Here is a 20,013-nt window from a genome sequence, read left to right on the forward strand (position 1 = left end):
TGGATTTTAATCTGCCTTTGTGTTGTCAGCTTCCTTCTTTCTAATCCTCATTTTTCATTCAGTTGCCCTCTTTCCTGAACCCATCCATTCTTAAAAATGACTTATTGTGTATAAGGAAGTCTTCTGTTTTGTCAACTCTGACAAAGAGAGTCTAGAAGTAAACCACTTTTGTTTTCAAGGGTTTTGGAAACTGCTCCTTTTCCTGGGCTCAGCCTTTTTTTTCCCCACCTGCCCTATTTTGCTTTATTTCCTAGATTCATCCTTAAACTTTCTTCCCTGACCTAGAATTTGCCGTGGCTATGTTATCTGCCCACCTGGATGTTTGTAAATTCCCTTTTCAAATATATACATTAATGGTAAGGTAATGGGCGTATTTCCAAGACCAATTTCAAGTTCAACCTCTTCCCACTGAAGAGACATCCTGCTTCCTATCATGGCCTGGCTTCCTGGATCGCTGAACACCACCGTCCATAAAAGATCACAATGACGTGCACATTCTGTTATCTGGTTATTTACTGTTTCTGCAGTTACCTAAAGTCTTCTCAGAATACACTATCTCACTAAACAGATCCTCTCTGCATTCAGCTCATGTTTTAGTCCTAGAATCTGAGTCTTGGACTAAACGAAGGGGAGGTGAGGTGAAGAGAAAGAAGAGCGGGAGGGACAGCGAGTCTTTTTACCTCACAGTGTGGCATCTGGTAAAGAAGGAAGAGCGGGAGGGACAGCGAGTCTTTTTACCTCACAGTGTGGCATCTGGTAAAGAGGAAGGCTCTGTGACGTGGGAGCTCTGCTCCTGCGTCAGGAGGGATGTATGGCTGGGGGAACCAATACTAAATACCTTTACATTTCTTACTCACAGGGCCTCTTGTTTGTGTATGAATTCATGTAGTGAAACCAGGGAAACAGTGGAGTATGACTGAACCCACCTCTCTATGCTTCATAAACTGTAGTGAGATTCTAGTTTCTGGAATTGAGATTTGACCTTCTTCTGGGTTTTCATCAGTTTTTTTCTGGAAAGGCAGCAGTTCATTGGGAGTGTCTGACAGTCAGATGCCACTGCCAGATGTAGTTTCATGAATTATTTTTTAAAAGTCCAAATCTTCCCAACTATGAGTGCTGGGCTAATTTTCTAGTTCTGATTCTCTATTGCTTCTTGTCTTGGTTCATCTTGGATGGGCCCTTTCTATCCCTTGGCTTTCATTTTCTAAGCAATAAAAATGGAGACATTTGACTAGCTGGTCTCAGAGTAGGCTGTAACGCTGTTTTTTTAGACTTCAAACAGAAAATAAATATGCCTTGAGAAAGGAAAGAAGAATAGAAAACAAATGACTAGATAAGGATCATTTGCTACCAGGGCACTTTAACCTAAAGATTATAAACATCCTCTGACACCAAAATTAAAATGCTAAAGTTTAAAAACCTGAGCATGTAACTGTGATATAGATTAGGAATTTCTTTACATTTTAAGCAATGACAAATGTCAAAATGGGTGCAACTATTAAAAAAAGAAACAACAAAGAAAACAAACAAACAAAAAAAATGGTTTATAAACCACCTGACTTTTATTAGAATAAGCGGGCATGTTCGATACCCGTTAAGCTAGATAACAGCTAAGTCATTCACTGGCTAGAAGCGTTCATTGCAGCAGGCAGCAAATTATCAGGTTTTCAGGAAGCACTGAACTAAAATACCAAGTAACTAGTCAATGAGTAAGAAGCACGTGTAAGGTGTGATTATTTTTTGGACAATCAACTAGAAACTGCTTGATTTTTTTAAAAAAAAAAAGCTCTGTGTCCTCTTAAGGGCTGAAGAAGGCAGTTTGGTCCAATGGATGGAACACTTTTCACTGGATTTGGAGTCAGAAGACTTGGGTTTCACTTAAGTTCTCCAATTTATTAGCTCTGTGAGATTTGGGGAAACTTTGTTAATTTCTTGGTGTATGGGCTCCTCAGTCGGTAAAGTGGGAATAACTAAAGCTCCCCCACAGAGTGGTGGTGAGATTTAAATGAGAGAATGAGGCAGCTGTGAGGAAGCACTTACCATAGGGTGTTAGTCAAATCTAAACCATCTAGAAACTTTTATTTGAACAAATCAATTTAACTACAGTTAAATGTAAATTAATCAAATAAGTTATACTGACCATAAAATATTTATGAGCCCATTTGCAAACCAGTGGAGGATAGGGGCCAATCTAATTGCTATTAAAGGCAAAGAAAGCAATATGCAACTATTAATCCATATAAATTGGGGATCTTTTTGTGGGTCTTCATAAATATTTCCTGAATTTATTAACTTCTATGAGAGATGCATTAACTGAGCATAAAAATGGGATTCTCGTCAACAACTAAAGTTGGGGGATCTTTTCTAGATTTCTCGGAGGCTACAAAGAACTAGAAATATTCAACATCAGCAGGGTTACAGGCAGACTTCGCCTGAAAAATAGGCAGCCTCCTGCAGAGGAGTTTTGGGAAATCCTGTGGTATCTGAATACATGGATACAGAACACACAGAACTTTCAGAGATCAGCTGGCCTTTCAGAAACGGACCCCAGCCTTGGAGCACCACTGAGCTCTCTCCTTCCACTCACTCCATATTTTAGTTAAGGTGTTTCACTTATATGGAAACATACAACAAATATTTTCACTTTAGAACACAGTCTAGAGAACTGAATGGTTTTCTTTCACTACAGAGCAATAAAAATTCACCCCAAGGCAACAGTATTTTGAAGATCTACATAAAATCAAAACATTTACTGTAGTCTTCTATTCAGGGTTATTTATTAGTTAGTAGCTTAAAATAGGTAGGGACCTTTCTTAGACTAAATGGGAGCTCATGTAGAGAAACTGCTAATTCTTTGAGGTCTTTATTGTTTGGATTTATTGATGCCTAAAGGCAACTGGTTACTCATTCAAAAATATTTAGCAATCCAGAGTCAATAAAAGGGACAATGTGATGTGTGTTTGATAAGGGTATCACTTACACACTGTTTACGGATTGAAGTAGTAACAATGTGGTCATTGTTAGTCTATACTGAGAAATATTATCAACATTCTGTTGCCTAAGGATAGCAAAAATAATTTTAGAAGTCATGAAATTTGAAAATTCAAGAAAAATCTTATTCCTAAGGAGAGGCTTCCATAGAGTGACAAGCATTGAATTAGGAGATTCACTCCATGACATAAATTAGGCATTTTTCTTCCTACTTGTGCTACTTCTTAATTCTATGGCCTTGAGAAACTGCAAAAGTGCAATACTGAATGGTCACTGTAACCAGTCCCCTATGCACCCAAGACCAGAATTTGCCAAGGAAGCAGTGACAGAACCAGAACCCCCAGAAGAAGGCAGTCATCTTTCTAGCACAGCAAGAGGTTTCAGCTTCCACTTAAGGCTATTTTGCCCAGATTCCCCCAATGTCTGTCTATGAATGAGTATAGTACTTGATGATTTTAATAAAGTTGAATTAAAATAAAAATCAACGTAACAGTTTTTCATTTTTTCAAACCTCTTTCAGTCAAGGCAGCATATAACGCCACGAAAGCTAAGAAGTTAGGAATGCCACATGACCCAGAAGCCTGTTTCTTTCACGATTTTGGCTAGGTACTTCCATTATTGTGCCCTCTACAAACACACTAAACAACAAAAAGCCTTTTCATAAAGCCTCTTAAGCCTTCTCTGTTCTTGTTTCTGCTCATATCTGAGGTATTGGGACTTGGTTGTATTGGAGGTAGAATCATGAGTGTAATTGTGACTAGATTATCAGGTTTGGTTTCTCATTCAAGTTTAACAGTTTAGGGAGGAATCCTCAAAATGGAAGAAATAAGGGGTACAGTGCAGACTGCCTGAATATTATTATTACTGTTACTAAGAGTTGCATCTGAAAGAGCAAACATTTATTGCATGCTTACTATATATGCCCAGTGTTGTGCTAAACCCGGTAGGTTTATCTGAGTCATGCCCTTCAAGCTGATGCCCTAGCTCTCTGCTGGATTCTCGGGAGAGTTCACTTTCCAGCAGAGGCCCTTTTGCTGGGTTCAAGAGCTCCCTGAGGGGAGGCCATAGGTCCTCAAGGAACACCTACAGCACCCTCTTGCTGATGCAGCAGGCAGCAACTTGTGACCATGCTTGGTATTCACTACCACTTTTGAGTAAATGCAATTTAAATCAAATGGAGAAAATGCTCTTAATCTTCCCCCTTCCTTCTCTGAGATCTTTTCTCCTGGTTTCTGTACAAGATCATGGACTCTGCGGTGGGTTTAGAGCTGGCTAGTGAAACTGACCAAGTGACTTAGTAGAAGGCCAATTAGAACTGGCTCTTCTGGGCCCCTGCTGCCCCTCCCTGGATACTCTGAGCATGGACATGGCCACATAGGTGGGTTGTGCTTTGCTATTTCAGCAGGTTGACTAGACATTGCCATACGTACAGTTGAAGTGTGTGTATACACACAGACTTCAGAGCTACACACAAATACACAACTATGCAAATATCTAGAACTATGGACAGTGCAGAATGGTATCTGATCAATGTGCTTCTTCCTCACCCCAACCCACAGAGGCAGGCAGGTATTCAACATGCCAAGATACAGTCTTATCACATTAGACATCACTGAAGATTCCTCCTCCTGATTTTTTTTTTTTTTTTGGTAATCATTTGCTTTAGAACTCTAGGGAGTTATAGTATATCAAATAGGTGATAAGGAACAAATTTGAGGCAGAGATGGTTATTCAACTGATGAAAAGTCACCAGTAATATCAACAGAAAGAGAACAAACTGCATCAGTCACTGCTACTTTTGAAAATGTTAAAATCTGAAGAGATCCCAGTGTTTCCTAATGACAGTTACTTCTTGAATCAATTTTAAATAAAAATGGTGGTTTTATTTAATTGGGCTGAAGTTTCTGGCCAGTAGTTCACCTAGGTTTTATTTCTGTTCAGTGCAGAACTGAAAAGAAAAACACCACCTGCTTATTATAAACAAAATGTCCTTTGGGTGTTTAGCAAACTAAAGGAAGCCATACTAATGTTTTCTCTTCCTAATCAAAACCCTAAAATCGCAAAGGAAACCACAATAGAACAATATGCAATATCAAATCAAAACACCAATTATTAAATATTGCCTGTTATTTACATACAGATGGAGACATATCAAAAGTAACCTATACTTGGGAAAGACCAACGAGTACACAAAATCAGAAATGTGCAGTAACTAAAAAGGAAACAGCACTACACCTTAAGGCAGCGTTGGTTGAGTCTTCTCTGGGAAAGGAAGCATTACTTATTTGAAAGACTACTGAATGACTTGAGAAATAACTAAAACAAATATCAAAATGTTTTGCAAAAGAAAGGACTGACTTTAGAACTCCTTAAAATGAGTTTACATGGAAGATCTAATTTTGGATTGGAACTCATACACAGGAACATAATGGTAAAAATTTAGCAGTCTTTCCTCAGATACAAAATAAAGATCCCTAGAAATAGTACTACTATTAATTAGCATTCTTTGGACTTCTTTTGCACTTTTCAATCAGAGGAGTTATTAGAAAGTTTGATGATGTTTCAATAACATGCAGTCAGGTAAAAAATTCCCCGGAGTGAAATTTCACCTGATTTCAAATTGCTTTAATAACCTATCACCATGCTTCCATTTTACACTGTCTGTAACGCTGGGTGTGCTTACCTGGTAGGTTGCTATGTCACTGTGTCCCAAGCATTGGTGCCAACCTAAAATAATGACATCTATTGTGGCTGAAAAGGTTTTAACTTTGACAAAAATATTCCAAAGCTCTTTAAAACACATTTTAGAATTTGGTTTCTTTGCAACTTTTTTTTTTTTTATATTCCTGGTTAACCTGAAAATGGCTGTACAGATTCAGTGTGCTATGCTGACAGAACAACTGCAGGACACAAAGAATTAAAAAAAAAAAATTTGTTCAAGTGAAAATAGTTTTCACATGGTGCTAAGAAATAAGATGTAGGCACTTCCGCTTCAGGTTTTTCACATTTTGATCACAGATTGCTTTTCCAAGCCACCAAGTCCTTTCACCATTGGAAATCCCCTCAAGGTACAAACATAGTTCACTGGAAACCTTGTCCTCACAAACACCTTTTGGTACACTTTTTTTTTTTTTTTTTAAGAAATCAAGTTCACGCCGGTGATCCGAGCCCTTGGTGCGGCTGACCGCAGCGTCGCCATCTTTCACTCAGGGAGGCTACGGGGCGCCGGGAACCCACAGATGCATCAGCAAAATAGAAAGCAGTGGCAAGTGCAATTTTTCTCCTGGAAATAGTTAACACGTCTGCCTCTTTCTAGTTCCTAATTACGAGTGTTAATTCCACAAAGCGTAGAGAGTCTTCATAACATTCTAAAGCTACGAGGCTACTGGGATTTTTTTTTTTTTATGACTACTTAACCAGGGCTTTTTCTTTTTTCATTTGAGGAAAATCTGTGCTAAAAAGGCACTAGATAAAATGAACTGCCTCACTCTTGTGTATGTAGCAATTACACATGGTATTAGATTCTATAATTTAGCAAAGGTGACAAGCATTTGGAGAAACCATCCGAATCACTGAGACTCATCTACGTTCAGTTAAAAATCTCAAAAGTCAAAGGAACAGCAGGTCACATGGACGCCGACCAGCCTGCCCATGAAGTCATGGTCCTCCCAGCCGCCTCAGAACTCGGGTTCAGAACTCGGGCCTTGGCCTGCATGGAGGGAAGACTCACTGGCAGCAGCTGTGGGAGCCGAGCCTCCTGGAGACCTGAGTAAAGGAGACAAAAGTGAAGTTCTCACAGTTTTCCAGCTTGACCTTCTTGGCTAAGTTTGGGACAATTCCCCGGAGGGACCGCAGCCCCATCCTCTGCTCCTCGTACCACACACTGCCCATGTCTGTGGCCTCCTTCCTGGCCGTCAGGTAGAAAGGGGACTTGGCCTCCATCTGGGTGGGTGGCCGGTGGATGTACATGTATTTGTAGAGGAGGCAGTAAGGGCACTGCTTGTGGCCCCTGGAGTGCTCGTGATAGATCTTCCCATGGCACACTCTCGTGGATCCACTCCGGCTCTCCCGCTTGACACTATCTGTCCGGGCAAAGTAGGGCTGGTTTTGGGGGTCTTTGAGCAGCTCGATGTCTCCATACATCAGGTCGGCGTGCTCCTGCAGCGTCCGCATGTTCAGGTACTGGCTGTTGTACTTGACGACCGTGGACAGGAGAGTGATGGGACTGTCATCCCCTAGACACCCAGCCTGCCACATCTCTTCTTCGTCAGAGAGGGAGAAATAGACGATGTTGCGCGACCGTGCTCCTGACATCCCTGCCTTACTCAGCACCCACAGCTTCTCCTTGAGTTTCTTGGTGGAAGAACTGAAGGTGCTGCTGGTGATGGAAAAGCCCACACCTGCATTCTTCAGGATGCGGTCCAGGCCTCGGCGAATGGCATGGAGCGAGGTAGCCAGGAAGTCTGAGCCGTCGCTCTTCTTAACAGTGACATAAAAGTTCTCCAGCAGCTCGTTCAACTTCACTGCGGGGATCTCAAATGAGACAAACACCGAGGTTACACAATGGAGGAGACCCAATTCGTCAGACCCCGCCTTCCTTTTCCTAATCCTCACCAGGGGTTGTGGGGATGACATTTTCTGCCTTCTAGAGAGTTGCCTGTTTAGCATGAGATAGTAGAAAGAAGCGTGAACTTCCAACTGGAAGAGCCAGGTTCTGTACCTGGCTCCACCTAATCTCCTTAAGCAGCACCCAGGGGCCTATTAATTCTCAGAGGATTATTGTGATGCTTATAGAAGATGTGAGGGGTTTGTAAATAGTATTGAACTAAACTGATCAGACTCTGAGTCATTCCAGCATTAACCCCCTTGATATCTGCATGTCCCGATTGGTACTGACGGTACATGGAGTTGAAGGGAAAGACGAGTGATATGTCCATTTTGTTCCTTGATTTTTCACTTGAATTTCCTGAATAGATCTTAAAATAGCTCTCGTTTAAGAAGTCAACATTTGTTCAAAAGATGAGAAACTCAGTGACTACTCTGATAATTTGAGATTGTCTTATTTGGATATAGTAAGAGAAAGAGGCTTGGCCAATAAGACAAGTCTACTCTCTACAAGGCGCTATAAAGAGAAAACTATATACCTTCTAGGACAAAAGAAAATTTCCATAACATTTTTCAATAAGTAGAAACTGTTCAGGAACATTCATTCTTCTTATGTCACAGAGAAAACAAAAGCTGATTTATAGATTAAAAATGAATCAAATCGAAAACATTTTATGTCAAAAAAAGATGGTGCTGAACAAGCCCCAATAATACAATCTTGAATGATTCGTTAGAAAACTTTACCCGAAATTAAGCAAGCTGATTATTCAACTAAAAAAGGTAGGGAAAGCAAAACAAATTTAAAGAAATTTAAGACAAATTAGAAAAGATATATACATGTAGATTAAGACATGAAAGCATGCAATCTTTGGAAAGACCTACAAAGCTGACAGACTTCTAACAGGTTTGGCAGAAAGACAAAGAAAAAAAGGAAATGAACATTTAAATAATATTAGAAATGAGAAAGACTGTAACTACAAAAAAAAATGAATAAAGACCATGAAAGAATATACTATACTTTATGCATATTACTTTGTAAGTTTAGATAACCCAAATGATTTTCTAGAAAATATAAATTACCAAAATTGGTTGAATTGAAGGAGGGAAAAGATCTGATTAGCCCTAAACAAAAGAAGAGAGTAAAATGATTATCAAAGATATTTATCACTACCAAAGAGATGCTTTCAGGGAACTGATCTGGATTTTCCTTTTGTATTTAAACAGTTTTAGAAAAGAAAAAAGAAGAAAGTTTCATCTTTTCTAACCCAAACCTATAGGTCTTACGGTATAAAACAAAGCTTATGACTATAAAATACAAGCTTGTCTATGACACATACAAGTTGCAATTTACTAAAGTACTCTTAACAATAAGGCCTGCTGATGTGAGCAAATACAATTCAGGATTGAGGAAAACAAAATTACCTTAGGACAAGTAGGGGTTACTGCAGAGTGTAAGGACGATTCATTCTTAATAAATACTCTAATATAATTTATTTATCAATTAAGGAAAAAGTAATGATGAGCTGGATCATTACTCAGATTATTTGGAAAGAGAGGATTTCTATTTCTAATTTTTTTTTTAAAGATTTATTTATTTGTGCATACAGAACTGGGGTACAGGCCAGAGGCTCAGGGGCGGCGAGAGGCTTCACCAGAGACAGAGTGGGGAGTAGAACAGGCAGATGGACAAAGTACACTGCTGAGGGGAGCAGCGGGTGGGTCAGTAGAGGTCTGCCACACCATGTGGTCACCTCCGGGGCAGGCGGGAATCGAACTCATGCGGAAGCGGCTTTAGATTCTCAGTGCTGTGCTTTAACCCGCTGCGCCACCAGGGAGGGCCTCTATTTCTAATTTTTAAAAATTCAAATTAAATTTACATTGAAAGAAGAAAAGCTCTTACTACGATGAAGAGTATTTCATAGGTAAGAGTTGTAAGAACTTCACCCAAGAAGAAACCGTTAGAGTATCTCTTCTAAAGTCAGAAATAGACAGAGCATGCTGAATACTACTGCTATTACAGAACACAGTTCTGAAGGTTCTGGTCAACCAGGCAAGAGCTGAAAAAGAAATCACACATGGGTACATGTACACATACATATGTATAAAAGAAAGGAAAAAAAAAAACACCAAAATATAATTGTTTCCTACTAATCTGATTATTGGGAAGAAATTCCAAGAGTTTCAGTTGAAAACTATCAGGAAGAGGAGGGTAGCTGCATCCGAACACAAAAGACATCAGCTTTATTAAATGTCAGGAAGAACCTAAAAGTCAAATTAACGTCCCAATAACTATGAGACGCAAACTCAACTAGTTTCCTATTTTCATGCTGTCCCTTGCTACTCCCTATTTCTAGATGTTAACCTTTCTTTGGATTAGGTGGCACTTGCTTGAATGCAAGAGACAGATCATCTCTGAACAAGCCTAGCAGAGAGCACTATAGGAATAGTGGATTCCACGGCGTTCAGCCCTGTGCAGGGTAGTTTTCTTCACATAGCTCAAAACACAACTGCAGAGCACTGCCCAAGGCTTGCATCTAACAGCTTCAGGGCCCAGGAGACCAACTTTCATTTTCAAGGTGAAAAAATACCCAAAGGAAGAATTCTGATTGGCGCACACCTGTTTTATACCTCTGATGAACTGACATGACGACTTTGGCAGTAATGGCGAGGCTAGCAGGAGAGGAAAGGCTCCTCAATAGGGAAGGCTAAGCAGAAACTTCTAGCACCTTAGTGCTTCAATACAAAACAACTGGGCCCTCCCTGGTGGTGCAACAGGTTAAAGCGCAGCATTGCAAAGCTCTAGCCATAGAGCCATAGCCTGAGAACGAGTTCAATCACTGACCAGGGAGTACTTAGTCAGTCTGCCTCTTCTGTCCCCACTCTGTCTCACTGCCCCTACCCCTCTGGTCTATACCCCTGGTCTGTGCATAAAGAAAGAAATCTTAAAACAAAACAAAAACACACAACTGAATTCTGATGGCGTCTTGCCATCAGGATAAATTTCTGTCTACCTTGTATGCAAGTCTTCACAATTTCCTCCCTGTAGGACACTGCAAAGAAAGCACAAGTCTTCCTCTCCCTGTACCCTTTGCAATGTGGCTTTGCAGCTCCTCCCATCAAGAGGTGTGATCCACTTTCCTGTTCTTGGAATCTGGGTAGCCATGTCTCATTCTTACCAACAGAATGTGACATAAATGACAGTGTGTGAATTCCATGCCCAGGATGCAAGGGTTGTGCTGTCACCTGCTTCCTCTTAGAGGGTCCTACAGGTTCTGCTTTCATCATCTTAACACCACGAGAAGTGCAGTTTAATTAATCCTGGGTACCTGTGGAGCAGAGACAGGCTGTATCCCCTGCAGTATCCAGATGCCTGCACCCACATGGATACCTCAAGTGAGACCAGTAGAAGAATCACCCAGCTGAACACAACCCATAGAATCATGCACAAATACTGGGTTGTCGGAAAAAGTCATGACACATTTTTCTGTTTTCAAGCAATAGTGCATCATGACTTTTCTAAGAGCCAATAAAATAAATGCAGTCTAGGCCCTCCCTGGTGGCACAACGGGTTAAAGCACAGCACTAAGAAGCTAAAGCCACTTCAGCATGAGTTTGATCCCCGCCTGTCCTGGAGGTGACCACATGGTGTGGCAGACCTCTCCTAACCAGCCCGCTGCTCCCTTCAGCAGTGTACTTTGTCAGTCTGCCTGTTCTGCTCCCCACTCTATCTCTGGTGAACCCTCACACCACCTCAGCACCTCTGGCCTCTACCCCTGTTCTGTATATATAAATAAATAAACCTTAAAAAAAATAGATAAATGTTGTCTAAAATCAGTCTTTGGAAGGTTTGTTACCAGCCATAGGTAACTGATACACACCTATTTCTCTAGCCTGATCTTCTGCCCTCTTAGTACTTTATCTTCCAGTTGCACTGAACTTTGTGACATTCTCAGAAACCACAAGACTCTCACTTGTCCAGGTCTTTGCACAAGCAACTTCTTCAGCCTATAATGCCTTTTCTTCTAATCATCTTTATTCGGAAAGTAGTTTTCCTTTCAGATCTAGTTCAAATTCTATCTATAATAATAATAAAAAAAAAAGGCTTTCCCAGCTTCCTTAAATTACACTATCGCTAGGGATCCATGCAATTAACTTAATTTTTTTTCTTTTTCCCTTTTCCATATTGCACAGTCTTTTTATCTATTTATATTTCTGTGACGCACTATGAAGTGAAAGATCCCTGAAGACAAGGACTGTATCCTATACATGACTGGGTCTTTAATATATACCAGAAGGCCAGAAATAGACAATGGATAGCCCACAAGCTGACAAAAGTGAACTAAATGAATTAGATTAAGTCTTGGGAGTGAAATCATGAAACCAAGCTGACTTAGGATGCAGATGCTTTTTTCATTTCCCTAGCAGACCACATGTCTCAAAGTAAAATCACAGCAAAGCGATTTCTGGGGAAATACCAATTCACAATCTATTATTTGCATGTAAGAAACTGTTCCTTCTGGCCCATGTTGCCTGCCTCCTTAGTTTTCTCAGACTGAGTTTTGGTTGGTGGTTATTCCTCCAGGTTACTGAGTTCTTCAATTTGTTTTAAAGACATTTTAAGAAATCACTGTCCTTCATTAGCCACTCTAAGTTGATTTACCATGTCAAAATTCACCGTGGTTTGTAGATTTGGCTCCTGTGATGTGAAAATGATGAAGGAGAAGTAAGAGCTGGACCAGGGTCTCCAGGTGTGAAAGAATAAAATAAGAAAAAGTATGATTTCTTGACAAATTTCCAAATTCTGGAATTACACAGCAATCCTGGACACTTCAAAAGAATTATAAGACAAGTAAAATCAATAATTTGCCTCAACTTCCCCTTTGTAACAATCTTATATGGTGGGGGGTGAACAAAGTGGAGAAATGCTTATGAACTACAAGTACTCTCTAGGAAAAGAATATAAATGTTGTACCATCGCAGGTAACAAAAATGAGTTTACTTTTGTAGGTACCAAATTTTACTTTATTCAGAATGCTACTTATTGAACTTCAAAATACTCAATTTTCTAATGAGTGGCTCTGAGGAACACAGAAGTTAGTGAGTTGCAACCTCCAGGGAGATGGATCAGTGAAAACCAGATCACACTGTGATAATTTATAGGAAAACAATACCGCGGGGAACACGCAGAGCTGGTAATAGAGTGACCAGAGAGAAACCATGGGCATGCCACTCATTTAGAGGACGTTATGAAGCTTGATTTGACTCATTTCTTTCTGCTTGGAGTAAACATTTAACTAGAGGTTCACCAGTGCCAAACCATGGTCAAGAGCTTTCCTTCAGCCAGCTGGAGCTATCTTTAACGATAATCTTGGCTAAAATCACCTTAGAGTAAGATCAAGAAAGTGGCCTTGATGCCACCGTTTCTTCTCCTTATTAAACATGGGTTAACTGTCCAAGATATGAACCTTCTATGAATTTATTATTGAAACTATTTCATTTGAACGGTGGTGTGAGTAGATTATGGAGGACTGAAAGACATCTTTCTCCTCACTTCTAGATATTCTTCTAGACAACACAGGGGAACTAACAAACACTAGTACCTAGAAGAGATGATAAGGTACACCCTACAGGACAGGTGAGACATTTCACCACCTGGATGTAGATCTCATTTAAGTCATGGCGGGCGAGGAGAAATGAGTCTCTTTTCACAGATTCCTGTGTAGAAATGTGAAGGTTCCCATAACAGTCAACTGTCTTCAAAGAGTGTGAAAGATTAGACATTCTGGCCTAGAAAAGGTTAAGGTTAGTAAAGCTGGGGTCCAATAGGTGGACTTAACAATGACTATTCATGAAGGTGAAATAGCTACATTTTTATTGATTTGTTTCTCTGTGAGTGAACATACAAGACATGAAATTCATTATCTTACGTGTACAATTCAACGGTGCATTCACAGTGTTGTGCAACCTTCACCACTACTAATTTCCAGAGCTTTTTCATCAACCCAAATAAAAATTGTACCCATTAAGCAGTATCTCCACGTTCCACCTCCCTGAGCCCCTGGTCATTTCCACTGGGCATTCTGTTTCTATGAATTTGACTATTATAGTACCTTAAGTTAAGGGAGCCCTACATCTGTCTCTTTGTGTCTCACTCCCTTAGACTATCAATTCCAAGGTTTACCCATGCCATAGTATGTGTCACACCTCATTTCAGTTCATATTCCCAGGAGGGCGCAAGGGTTCCCCTTCTCCAAATCCCCTTCTTATTTCTTGTCTTTTTGATAGCAGCAATTCTATTATCAAAGGTGTGAAGTGATATCTCACTGTGATTTTAATTTGCATTGCCCTGGTAATCAGTGCTAATGAACCCCTTTTCACTTACCTGGATCTTGCTTTTAAGGTTTGTTGGGTGGGAGTACAATGAATTCAGTGTAGGGCTTACTGCTCTCCACAGCTGATTCAAGACTTTTCTGAGTACTTTTCTCCATGAATCCTGAATTTTTTCTAGTTTTACTGGTGGGAAGATGTCCTATCTCCAGTTCTGCATGAACTCCTGGTACTGTTACCACTGCTCTTTTCACGGAATCGCCTTTTATGCTTATATTGTCAGTAGCCAGCTGAATACTTGAGGTCAACTATCTTTGGTTTTCTCCCTGTGTGACTCTACTTTTGAGGACTGTCATGACACTCAATCACCTTGGTCTCTGTTCTCTCATCTCCATTTCTTCAACTCATCTCTGCCAGCATCACAGTCCTATAAACTCTCCCAAGGCAGCTAGTTGGGGTACCTAAAGCTCACCTTATTTCCTGCCTCTCAGAGGATTGCTATCCTCCTTTATTTATGTGGCACCTTGCAAACATGTTTTTATACCCTTTGTTGGTTTTTCAGTTGTTTGGGGCAGGCACATAAAGCTGGTCTCCGCCCCCCCCCCCCCAAATTGGCTGGAAGTTAAAGACTCAGCTCATTTTATTCCAGGGTTCCAAGTTCCTATTTCTTCCTACGTGTAGTGATACTTGATTGGATGCCAGAAATTATGAATTTAACAATATTAAGTTCTGGACTTATCATAAATTTTCAATGATGTTGAAACATTTTTTTCTAGTATTCTAGAAGTATTCATGTCCTTGGCCTCTCTGACTCTAATACCTATCTCCCCTCAACTCAACAACCAGACTGCTGGGCTAGTTGGGGCTCCCCTCCCTTTACTGCAGTCTAGAAATTGCCTTCCACGCTAGAAGCCTACGAGACAGGAGCCTACTCTCACCTGTTACCTCTGTCTTAGGGGTCAAGTCCTGTGCTCTATTCTGCCCAGTAGGGGTTATTTCATGTCTTCTGGGTTCCTAATTGCTAAATCAGGCAGATAATTCTCTAGCCTTTTAGAGAGACCTTAAGGTCAGAAGTGGACATTTCAATTTATTTTCAAATCTGCTGGGTCATTGTGATTAGTATGTTCACTTTATATTCCTGTAATTTCTATACACACTTCATAATACTTGGTCTATAATCTACTGTCTAATATTGTTGGTGTTTAAATCTGTTGTTTCTATTCACCCTCATGGTGACTGATTTCCTTGAGTGGCTTGTGAGTTTATTTTTTGGTAATAAACACATTTAGATAATCTTAACCTGCAAAAACCTTACATTTTGGGTACTTTCCTTCAAAGATTCTTAGCGTAAGATTGTGTAAGAAGCAAGAACCTAAAACCTCTTTTGGTCCCTTTAGGGGTCCTCTCCTCAATCAAGGATTCTTCAGTTCATTCACCTGCCTCTTCTTGTTCTAGATACTGTGATTAATGCATACCCTTAGTGAGAGCCCTTCCTCTTTATGGGCTTACTCTCACTGCTCCAGTTTCATTGTGGGGTTTATTTTTGGTTGGGGGGAATGGTGTGGGCTATGTATACTTCCTTTCTTTCTGCAAAAACAGCAGAAAGCTCCTGCCGAAACTTGAAACCTGGATTTCTTCATCTCTTGTTGATGTTATCACTTGGTGAAGTCACCTGCCTTTGACCATCAAATATGACCTCCACTTCAAGGTCTTCAAATAAATGCCTCCAGCTTTACCATTTCCCTCATATTTTAAATCCCACATTTACTTCTTACTAGACATGTTCACCTGGACATGCATCTGATTTAGACTCACTATATTAAAATAAAAATATATATTTCTGTTCTGTCTCTATATGTCCAAGAATTTTCCCTTCCATTTACAAACCTCAAATATCTTAAGTTAGAAATAATTTCAAGAACTCATTTTAAAAATGAGGAAATTGAGGACCAAGAATGTTAAATAAATTATTGCTTATCAATTTCAAATGCACTTTCACTGCATTCCTTTTTATTTAAAAAAAAAAATCCATGGTTTCCTTTTTGCCTAACTCTTAAAACCCCTGCAGATCTTACGGTCAGAGTATTCTGAGTTTCACTTGTCTCATCCCTTCAAACAAAGTCTCTACTTACAAACAAGAACAAAACTTCAACTGTCTCCCAATATTCACAAATACCAGTTTGATATTTAAGGGTTATCAGAATCTAGTTTTACAGCCAATGATTCCCATAGATTAAAATTGTATGTTGCACACAGGGAGTCTAGTCCCCTTAATTTTACTCTTCCTCACAGCCTTCACCCTGGAAGATGTTTGCCTTCAACCAACTCTCAAAACTCTCCCTCAAAACATGCCTCAAATCTGAATTCTTTTGAACTCTCATCAAGCTGAGATTAATGAGTCCATCTAAATTTTTTGGCATTTCTGATCTATATATTTACAGAACACATTCAATTCTGTTTTATACTGTGAGTTTCTACAAAGCTTATGTTCTTTCTTTCAAAGCTTCCCCAAGCAGAAAGTACTTCCATCTGTTCTGTGTTCCCCACAATGTTCAGCACAGTGCTGGCACCTGGCAGCTCAGGGAGCCTGGCTGGCAGAAGTAAGCTCAGGTTTCTTACCTTGGTGATGTCCGTATGGTCTTTGAGCCCGTTGGTCATACACCAGTATCGCCACACGTTCAGGGCATAGCGTGTGGCTTTGGTGGTGTTTGGGCTTACTGCACTGGTACACAGATCATTCAAGTCATCATTAATATTAAATACAGGAAATTTGTTGAGCTTAGTAGAATAGGCTAGAAACAAAAACAATAAAAGGCATTAAGATAGTTTGCCATTTCTTCTTTGGAGAATTAAAAATTTTAGGATCATATTAAATAACAGAAAAGTCTAACAGGTAACACCTTAACAATGCAATTTCAATCAAGTACATGTATATTAGAATAAATGGTAGGAATACTATTTCTATCATGGGATTGATGCTGTAACCTTACTATAGATACTAACCAATGCACTAAATGCAGGGATTCCAATGGAAGAAAAATATGAATTTGGAAAAACCTAGAATGTTCTAACTAAAATCTTCACTGGACAGCACTTCTATTAATAAAAAAAAAAAAAAAAGGGAGGACAAGGTACATATCCTTTCTTTTTACCTTAGCACATAAAGAACTGTTATTACTCTGTAATATATAATCCAGATGTCTTATGTGTCAATCCTGGGCAGCCTAGAATTAAATGTTGTTGGCATATTTCTTTTTTCTACAAAATGAGAGATACATACTTGTTTAGAATGGAAGGTGAAATGAGTGTGCACCATCTCTCAGCTAACACCTTCTCTATGTTGGTATTTGAGAGTGTTCTCCATTTCCCAGGTTTCAGCTTTGACACCCTGAAAGGAAGTGTACTCAGGGGCACTGCTTTGCTTGCTCACTACACCTGGTGAAGCTACATACAGACCCTGCATTAACCGTCACTCCAACAGTGAGCTGTGTTACATGTCTCATACAGTTAAGTGTTAACAAGGTCTAAGGAAATCCCCATAAATTAAGAATAATGATGAATCTACACTTACAATTTAAAATATGAGCATAAAACAAGCACCAGCTGGCAACCTGGGAAGTCACTAATTCCTTTCCCCTTCCCCTTCCCCAAAACCCCAATGCCCCAACAAACAATTAACTCAAAACCAATGAATAATATTTAAAGATCATAAAAATATCATTGATCAGACTAGAGAACTGCATGTACCCTTAAGAACAGATTTCTTTGGAAATGGTAAAATAGGAGAATAAGGAAGATTCTGCAAATGATAAATGATTGAAGAAACATTATTTTAAAACACTGAAGAAAAGAGTTGAGTGTTATGATGAACATAGATAAAACCACAAATAGATGATCTGGAAATAATTTTCCCTAAAAGGCAGTGAAAGCTATGAAAAATTTAAACTATAAAGGTGAAATTAAGAGGCAAGAAAATAACTAACTACAGGAGAGTCAAAATTCATCTAGGAATTCAAAAGAAAAAAATTATAAAATGATGGCATAAAATAAAATTATGAAAATTTTCATCAATATCAAAAAAAGATTTTACTATTTAGGGTTTTATAGTTCATGAACTTCCATAATCTAAAAGAGAATTCTATAATCTTTCTGGTGGGGGCAGGGGAAGGAAGTCATCAACACAGTAGTAAGAATTATATTTACTATAAATTGGAACACCAAAGTTTAAAAACAATGACTCAGGCTCTTCAGAGTTGTGAGAGAAAAAGACTATAAATGAATAATCTCAATCCCTAGCAAAAATATAATTCAAGTGTAGACCAAAATGAAGACATTTCAGTCATGAAAGAAGTAACCACTGTTCTCTTTATTTAAAAAAAAAATTATTAGTTGTGGATATTTGCCATCAAAGTAAAAACTGAATCACAAAAAGGAACAATACTGCTTACAGGATATAATGATAAATAAAGATAAATAAAGAATTTATTTTTTTAAACATGCAGTAGTGTGTCAAGTAAGCTTAACACGATTGTTAAGAAAAAATTGTGAAGACAGATGAGGCATGATTGAACAAACTCTTAAGCCAAAATTCTTCATGATTTCAGTCAAAGATGGGGAAAGGGTTGGGAAGATATAAGAAGTGATTGAGGTCTTATTTTATTTAAGAAAGCCAGAGAGCAGAGAGGATAAAAGAAGGAACAAATTGACAAAATTCTTCATGATTTCAGTCAAAGATGGGGAAAGGGTTAGGAAGTTATAAGAAGTGATTGAGATCTCATTCTGTTTAAGAAAGGCAGAGAGCAGAACAGATAAGAGAAGGAACAAATTGCCAGGGTGAATTAATTCTTTATATTAAAAACATGTCTAAATCTGAAAAAATAAAGAAACAACTATGAGATTAGGTAATTTTTAAGTCAAAGTAAATAAAGGAATATTCAGAAGAAAAAGAATTAAACAAAAACAAAAATTCAACACCTATAATTTATCCACCAAGATTCAGGACAAGTTAACAAGAGAAATAAAGAACCAAGAAAGAAGTGTTGAATATGGATTTAATCATTAAATTATTTTAACATTTAAGGAACAAATAATGCCAAACCTAAAACGTCTGTTAGTGAGCAGAAAAAAAAGAGAATACTAACAATATCTCTTCTAGGGCAGTGTAAGTTTTCTGTGAAAAAATTGCAAGAAAAATACAATCAAAGATACAAAACCCTTAACACAACATGAGCAAATTGAATGCCTGTCACACGCCATATGCAAACAAAACAAATGAGACCATTTTTTGGACCTTGGGATAGCTACATAATTTTAAACAGGACATCAATACTACTAGCACAAATGTAAACTATTAATCAGTTGATTTTCATTAAAATAAAATGCACCACTAACAAAGGGAAAAGATAAGACAAATTGTGGGAGAATTTAGGCAAAGTGCATATATCTAACAAATCAATTAAAAGACACAGTCCAATTAAAAATGGACAAACTTGAACAGGCATAGCACAAGTGTGTCATTCATATTTTAGGTTAAGTCTACTCTACATGTCAAAGATGAAAAAAAACTGCAAAAGTCCAGTGCTAACAAGGATGTGGGGCAACCATTTTATTCAGCTGATAGATCTATTTATTCAGCCACTCTGAAAACTACTTGACAGTGTCTACTATAAACACACCACTATTCTATGATAAAGCAATCCTACAAGGGAATATGTATCCAAGAGAATGTGACATATATATACCAGAAGGCATTTACATATGTGTACTTGTAGGTGTAATTTATTATCAATAAATAGCCCAAAGAGGAAATAGTCCTATGTTCACAAACAATAGAATGCAGGTGAAGTTGGACAATACTTGTGCCATGAATCATTATACAAGGTCAAGGAATTGACTACTGGAATGAACGAACTACAAATACATGGATGAATCCCAGAAATAAAATGCCAAGCAAAAGACATCCAGCACAATAGAGTATATTGAAATGGTCCATTTATCTGATTCAAAGTCAGATAAAATGATTCTGTGGTGAAATCACATAATGGTTACAAAGGAGAGCAGATGGGAGAAGACTACAGGGTTTAGGTAATG

The 20,013-nt window shown here is 38.7% G+C and overlaps 1 protein-coding gene across 3 annotated transcripts in view; it reads right to left on the minus strand.

The window, feature by feature from the left end:
- Positions 1-5,843: 5,843 nt before the first annotated feature.
- KIAA1958 (KIAA1958 ortholog) overlaps positions 5,844-20,013 on the minus strand; it is a 62,993-nt gene continuing 48,823 nt past the window's right edge. Inside the window, exons 2-3 of one of the 3 annotated variants that reach the window (XM_004677426.2) lie at positions 16,543-16,715; positions 5,844-7,524 (exon numbers count right to left, since the gene is read on the minus strand). In XM_004677426.2, coding sequence (XP_004677483.1) covers positions 6,718-7,524; positions 16,543-16,715 — 980 coding nt within the window. In that variant the 3' untranslated portion in view covers positions 5,844-6,717. The remainder of the gene's footprint in view (positions 7,525-16,542; positions 16,716-20,013) is intronic. The other 2 variants (XM_012721143.1, XM_004677425.2) reach the window with 2 other exon arrangements.

This window comes from Condylura cristata, unplaced genomic scaffold, assembly GCF_000260355.1.
Source record: "Condylura cristata isolate star-nosed mole 26May11 unplaced genomic scaffold, ConCri1.0 scaffold00006, whole genome shotgun sequence".
In the NCBI taxonomy this organism is placed as follows: domain Eukaryota; kingdom Metazoa; phylum Chordata; class Mammalia; order Eulipotyphla; family Talpidae; genus Condylura; species Condylura cristata.